General features: G+C 39.1%; 1 protein-coding gene across 1 annotated transcript; it reads right to left on the reverse strand.

Annotated features, from left to right (window-relative positions):
* Positions 1-4,982: 4,982 nt before the first annotated feature.
* On the reverse strand, positions 4,983-6,360 carry LOC148565785 (uncharacterized). The gene is made up of 3 exons (XM_088487232.1): positions 6,098-6,360; positions 5,861-5,999; positions 4,983-5,315 (listed from the first exon to the last, which is right to left on the reverse strand). The coding sequence occupies exons 1-3, from the start codon at positions 6,358-6,360 to the stop codon at positions 4,983-4,985; spliced, it is 735 nt and encodes a 244-aa protein (XP_088343358.1).
* Positions 6,361-7,197: the final 837 nt, after the last annotated feature.

Raw genomic sequence — 7,197 nt, forward strand, 5'->3', positions numbered from 1 at the left:
TACAAAACTCTATTTTCCTCAGTTATTAGACGATTTTAAAGATCTTATCACTGGCTTTAATTTAAGATAGATTTTATACAATTTCAAGCTTCGAGCGCCAAGTTATCACCCGTTGAAGTTGGTCAAAATTCTATTTTTATCAAATTATGCAAAATTGTCAATTTCTCAAATTCTCTATTTATTTCCTTTCAAAATCACCTCAAACCATTCCTCAACACTTATAATTAATTCTTAATTCTTCCTAACCATTCATAGCCTAAATAAACAAATCCCAATACAATCACCCATCTCATTAACAACATTGGTGCCTGAACTGAGAATTTCGCACAGCTTAACCGGCAAGTGTACCGGGTCATCCAAGAATATCTCAGGTGAGTGAGGGTTGATCCCACGAGGATTGCTGGACTGAGCAACAATGGCTATCCAGTTAGAGTTAGTTAGGTGAATCAGAAAAGGGGTTGGTGAGTCAATTCGCATAAAACAGTAAATAAGCAAGTAAAGAAAGCAATAAGGGTTTGGTGTGAAAACAGAATGAGAAAACAGTTAAGGTTTCAGAGATGTTTATCATTCCAGATTAAAAGTTCTTACCAACTATTTTAACAATGTATAATTCATTCCATGGCAAGCAGTAAATGTCTAAACCCTGATCTCTTAGTGATTTAGCCTCCTCTAATCTTCATTAACCACCACTCTCGTAGTTACTTAATTCCGATTAGAGGGTTAAGTTCAAAAATTAGTTTATGGCCACAAAAATCCTAATTACCCAAAGCTAACAGGATTATATGTCACATATTCCAATTAGTTCATGTAATTAGCAATTTAGGAGGAATTTGTTTTCAAGCTATAGTTCAAGCGAGATAACTCTCTCGAGAATCACAAGAACTCATGTAGAATAAGGGTCATACTCTCGTTCCACCCAATTCATAAAATTAAGAATGAAAACAATCCTTAGAATTGAATCAAGACATTAATTAAAATAGAAGAATAATAGTTCTAATCCATAAAAATAAACAGAGCTCTAACCTTAACCGAGAGGTTTAGTTGCTCATAACTTACAGAGAAAACAGGATTCTAAAAATGTGCAGAAGGAAGAATATCCGAATACAAATGATCTTTTCCCTTTTATACTAACCTAATTTGAAATGGAAATAAAATAAAATAATAAATCCTAAAACTAAAAGATATTTTTTATAAATAAAAAGTACAAAAAAAAATTAAAATAAAAACTAATAAATGCTAAATCCACTTGAGAGGCCCAAAGAGAGGGTGATTCAGACTGCTTGCTGGCGTTAAACGCCACTTTGGGCGTTTAACGCCCTAGGGGGAGTAGCTTTATACACGTTGAGGTCCCTTGCTGGCGCTAAATGCCAGTTGGGCGTTTAGCTCCTAGGGAGGGTGTTGCCTACTTTTTCTGTTTTTGCTCGAAACTCTGCCAAATTGCTCCAAATTTCACCTGAAATCATAAAACCACTAAAACAACTCAAAGTAGCATCCAAAGGAAATTTTTGCACTAAAATAAAGTAAAACTAAATAAAATCCAACTAAAAATGACTAGAAAATGCTAAGAGAAAAGGTACAAGATGCTCACGCATCATAACACCAAATTTAAACTGTTGCTTGTCAACCAAAAATAATGTAGGACCAAGAAGAGAAAATGTCTGAGACTTAAGTTGTCATTTAAGCTCAGGTCTAGTTACTGAATGGGGCTTATGACACTCTAATTCTGAATAGCGTTCATATCTCACTATCATTTGAAGCTCAGAAATACTAGTATCCTTCAGAACTAGAACTTGGATGATATTACAGATTCTCTTCTTGAGGCTCTGATTGATTCTTGAACACAACTTTTGCTTTTCCTTGGTACTTTCACCTTGAGTCTAGCCGTGACTCTAAGTGTTTTGTCTTTAAGCTTAACTTGATACAAGAACACCATAAGCACTTAACTGGGGAACTCCTTGAGTTCGATTTTTTCTTTTTATTTGTCCCAGACAGTAAAGCTCAGAGCCTTAGGCATACTCTGTAACAGCAATAGGTCACGACTTTGAGTGTTCAGTCTCAAGGGTTACTTGACACCTTCACACCACAAGCATATGGTTAGGGAAAACCACTCTTTTGAGTTTTAGATTTAAGTTTGACCCCCCTAACCATTGATGCTCAAAGCCTTGGACCTTTTCTTTTGATTTTTCTTTTCTTTTCAGTTCTTTTTGCTGTTTACTTTGCTTTAAGAATCAATTTTCTTCTTATTCCAGAGAATCAATAATACTTTTCTATGTTTCTGTTCCTCAAGAACCAATATACTTAACTCCAATATCAAGTATGCACTGTTAATTCATGCATTCAGAATTGAAGATAATGCCACCACATCAAGATAACTAGAACAACTCAAAATCTCATGCATTTTATTATTTCTTCTCTTTTAAAATTTTATTTAAGCTCCGTGTGCAATACATGAGACATCTTTCAAAAGGTAAACATAAAGTACTAAAATAACAACTTAACTAGAAAGTAAGAAATTGCTACTAGTGATCATGTAACTTAGAATAGAAAACAGAAAATAGAATGAAATACTAGAGAACAGAAATAAGATAAAGAAAGGATAGTGAAACTCAACCACCTCAGTTATGGTGGCTACTGCTCTCTCCAGGGGGTCCACTCTGGCACTTCAACTCTTCCAACTCACGCCCTTGCTTCTATTGTTCCTCTATCAGCTTATGGAGCATGATGGACTGGCTCTTGTGCTCCTATTTTAGCTGATCCATAGTGGATATCAACTGTCTGATGGATACTACCAGCTGAGTCTAGTACTTGCGCAGAGGGAAATCTTGTCCTTGAGGCCATTCAGACTGCTTCTTCTGAGGAGGGGGAATTGGCTTCTGAAGTGGTGCTTGCACAAGTACCCGAGTGTACTCCACGCTCTTCTTAGTGATTGGGCTGTCCACTGTAATAAGCATATTTCTATCAATCTGGACATTGGCTGCCTCACATAAGCGAGAGATGAGGTGAGGGAAGGCTAATCGAGAGATGGTTGAGGTCTTTGCTGCAGTACTGTATATCTCTAGAGGGATCACTTGATGAACTTCTACCTCATTGACAAGCATAATGAAATGGATCATCACAGCTCATCTCATAGTGACCTCAGACCGATTACTAGTAGGGAGGATGGAGTGCTGAATAAACTCCAACCATCCTCTAGCAACTGGTTTCAGATGATTCCTTCTCAGCTGATCTGGTCGGCCCATGGCATCCTTCCTCCACGATGCTTCGGGAAGGAATATGTTCTTGAGGACTTGATCTAACCTCGGGTCAACTCTGACTCTCCTATTATAGGAGTGAGGGTCATCCTTGGATGGAGGCAGCTAAAGTATCTCCCTCACTCTTCCCATTTCAAATTGTAGAGTCTTCCCTCGGACCATGGTGCGGTAAGTCTTGAACTCGGGATGCTCATTCTTGTGCTTGTCCGTCATCCACAGATTTGCATAGAACTCCTGACCTTTAGAACTCCGACTTTAGTTACAAGGTAGGCCAGAATTTTCCAACCCCTATTTCGAATTTGTTTTTGAATTTCAGGATACTCATCAGCTTTCAATTCGAACTTCACTTCCGGTATCACCTTCTTTTTGCATGCTCACAATCTTGTAATAATGCTCCTCATGAAGCTTAGTGTAGAATCGGTGGAGCTTATATGGGATTGTAGAGGGAGCCTTTTTCTTCCTCTTTCTTGAAGAGGATTTTCCAGATTTTGGTGCCATAGAGAATTTGAGGAGAATGAAAAGCGGAGCGCCCCAATACCAAACTTAAAACTTTTGCTCGTCTTCGAGTAAAGAGAAGAGAAAAAAGAGAAGAGAAAGATAGAGGGAGAGACGAAAGTGAGAGGGAAGAGTAGAATTAAGGTGTGAGGAGAGGTGAGAATTGAAGTGCTATTTATAAGGGTGGGGGGAAGAAAAAATGGGGTGAAGTTTTTATTAATGGTGAGATGATATGACAAGATATGAGTAGAATATGTGGAAATATGGTATGAAAATAATAGGGACGTAGAGAGAGTTTGTTGAATGGCAATGAGTAGTGGAAGAAGAGTGAGGGGGATAAAATACAAAAGATGTGATATGAGAAGATATGAGTGAAATTTAAGAGATTTGGTAGGAATTTAACCCCTTGGTGGCGCTAAATGCCCTCCCTGCCGTTTAGCGCCCAATGGGGGAATGTCTCGGCCCCCCTTCTGGCGTGAAACGCCACTGCTGGAGTTAAATGCCCACAGTTCTTCTCTTTTTTCTCATCCTTGGTGGCGTTAAACACCCATTATGAATGTGAAACGCTCCAAGGAGGGTTAAAAATTTGAGTTGGAACACCCAAATTGGGCCTGAAATGCCCACAGTACTACTCCTCTCACGGTGCTAAATACCCTCCCTGGCGTTTAGCGCCCGTAGCATTGATCTTCTAGAGTGTTCTGTTCTTCTATCTAAGCTCTTATGTTCCTATTCTAAGCTCTGTACATGATCACAAACTAGATTAAAACTATAAAAAATATAAAAATTAATAAAAATCAAACTAAAAAAAAATCTGAAATCAAAATAGAGATAAATCAAAAGGATACGTAAGGTTAGGTTCTCTCCCAACAAGCGCTTCTTTACTATCATTTGGTTGACATTCATATATGCTATGTCAGCAGATGGGTGGGTCTCTGGCAATCAATCTCATCTCCAAGATAATGTTTTACCCTCTGTCCATTGACTATGAATTTCTTGTCTGAATTTCTATGTTAAAGTTCCATATTAGGGTGACACTCTAGTGACCACAAAGGGTCCTAACCATCTAGACTTAAGCTTCCCAAGAAAGAGCTTGAGCTGTGAATTGAAAAGTAAAACCTTCTGGCCATGCTCAAATACTCTTGAAGCTATCTTTCTATCATGCCACTTTTTGGCCTTTTCCTTGTAAAGCTTGGCGTTCTCATATGTAGAGTGTCTGAACTCATCAAACTCATTCAGCTAGAGTAACCTTTTTTCTCCTGCAACCTTGACATCAAAATTCAGGAACTTTGTTTCCCAATATGCTCTATGCTCCAACTCCACTGGCAAGTGACAAGCCTTACCATAGACTAGCTGGTATAGAGACATTCCAATAGGGGTCTTGAAAGCTGTCCTATATGCCCCGAGAACATCATCAAGTCTCCTTGTCCAGTCCTTCCGTGAGGTGCTCATTGTCTTCTCTAAGATTCTTTTGAGTTTTTTATTTAAGACTTTAGCCTGTCCACTTGTCTGTGGGTGATAAGGGGTTGCCACCTTATGACGGACTCCACATCTTTGCAGAAGTGAGTCCACCTGTTTGTTGTAGAAATGACTGCCTCAATTACTGATCAGTGTCCTTGGAACACCAAACCTGCTAAAAATATATCTCTACAAGAAGTTCAGCATGACTCTGGTATCATTAGTGAGTGACGCTATTGCCTCCACCCATTTGGACACATAATCCACTACCACCAAGACATATGTGTTTGAGTATGAGGGTGGAAAAGGTCCCATGAAATCAATTCTCCATACGTCAAACAACTCAATCTCTAGAATCCCTTGCTGTGGCATTTCATGGTTGTGAGGAATATTCCCAGCTCTTTGGCATTTGTCACAGTTTCTTACAAATTCTCGTGAGTCTCTGAAGAAGTTTGGCCAATAGAACCCCCTCTGAAGGACCTTGGTGGCTGTTTTCTCTCCCCCAAAGTGGCCTCCACACTCAGAACCGTGACAATGCCAGAAGATCTGCTGTGCTTCCTCATCTAAAAAAAATGCCTGATCATCCCATCCGAACATCTCTTGAAAAGGTAGGGTTCATCTAACAAGTAGTACTTAGCATCATTTAAAAGCTTTCTAACTTGTGGCTTAGTGTACTCCTTGGGGATGAACCTCATGGCCTTATAGTTGGCAATGTCTGCAAACCATGGAGCCCTCTGGATCATTAAGAGGTACTCATTTGGGAAGGTATCAATCACAACAGTGGGGGTGGCGTCCCTTCTTCAGGCTCAATCCTGGACAGATGATCAGCCACTTGATTTTCTGATCCCCTCTTGTCTCTAATCTCAATGTCAAATTCTTGAAGAAGTAGTACCCACCTGATCAATCTTGGTTTAGAATCCTGCTTGGTTAGAAGGTACTTAAGAGTAGCATGGTTAGTGTAAACAATAACCTTGAAACCAATTAAGTAGGATCTAAACTTATCAATTGCATAGGTAACAACCAATAATTCCTTCTCAGTAGTGGTGTAATTCTTTTCCGTGTCATTCAAAACACGACAAGCACAATAAATGACGTGCAGAAGCTTGTCTTGTCTCTGTCCCAAAATGGCCCCTATAGCATAGTCACTGGCATCACACATTAGTTGAAATGACAATTTCCAGTTGGGTGGGCAATAATGGGTGCAAAGACAAGCTTTGCTTTTAAAGTTTCAAAGGCATGCATGCATTCTTTATAAAAACAAAAGGAGTGTCAGCAACAAAAAGGTTGCTCAGAGGTTTTGTAATCTTGGAGAAATCCTTTATAAACCTCCTGTAAAATCCTGCATGTCCTAAGAAACTTCTTATTGCCTTAACATTAGTGGTTGGTGGTAATTTTTTGATTACTTCCACCTTGGCTTTATCAACTTCTGTTCCCTTGTTTGAAATCCGATGACCAAGAAGAATTTCCTCAATAAGAATTAAAACAGAGAAGTCATCCATAAATACCTCAATAAACTTTTTAACCATATCTAAAAAAATAGAAAGCATACACCTTTGAAAAGTTGTTGGGGCATTACAGAGTCCAAGCGGCATCTTCCGTTAGGCAAATACTCTAAAGGGACAAGTGAACGCCGTCTTCTCCTGGTTTTGAGGGTCCACTGTAATCTGATTATAGCCAGAGTATCTATCTAAAAAGTAGTAAAAATCATGGTCGGCTAGCCTTTGAAGCATCTAATCAATGAAAGGTAGGGGGAAGATGTCCTTCCTTGTAGCATTATTGAGCCTCCTGTAATCAATACACATGCGCCAAACTGTGACAGTTCTTGTGGGGATAAGCTCATTCCTTTCATTTTGAACCATTGTCATGCCTCCCTTCTTGGGAACCATTTATGCTGGAATTATCCATGGACTATCAGAAATAGGGTAAATAATTCTGGCTTCCCAAAGCTTCATAACTTTTTTTTGGACCACCTCTTTCATGGTTGGGTTCGGTCACC

The sequence above is a fragment of the Arachis ipaensis genome, chromosome B5 (genome assembly GCF_059453495.1).
Source record: "Arachis ipaensis isolate K30076 ecotype BB chromosome B5, ASM5945349v1, whole genome shotgun sequence".
Classification (NCBI taxonomy): domain Eukaryota; kingdom Viridiplantae; phylum Streptophyta; class Magnoliopsida; order Fabales; family Fabaceae; genus Arachis; species Arachis ipaensis.

What these genes read in the sequence shown, in the direction of transcription:
- LOC148565785 (XM_088487232.1), bottom strand. Translation starts at nt 6,360, where the DNA reads ATGTGTGATGCCAGTGACTATGCTATAGGGGCCATTTTGGGACAGAGA. An exon ending in TCTAAACCAAGATTGATCAG is followed by an intron (nt 6,000 to 6,097) that starts GTGGGTACTACT and finishes TTGAGCCTGAAG; the next exon opens with AAGGGACGCCACCCCCACTG. An exon ending in AGGAGTACACTAAGCCACAA is followed by an intron (nt 5,316 to 5,860) that starts GTTAGAAAGCTT and finishes TACAACAAACAG; the next exon opens with GTGGACTCACTTCTGCAAAG.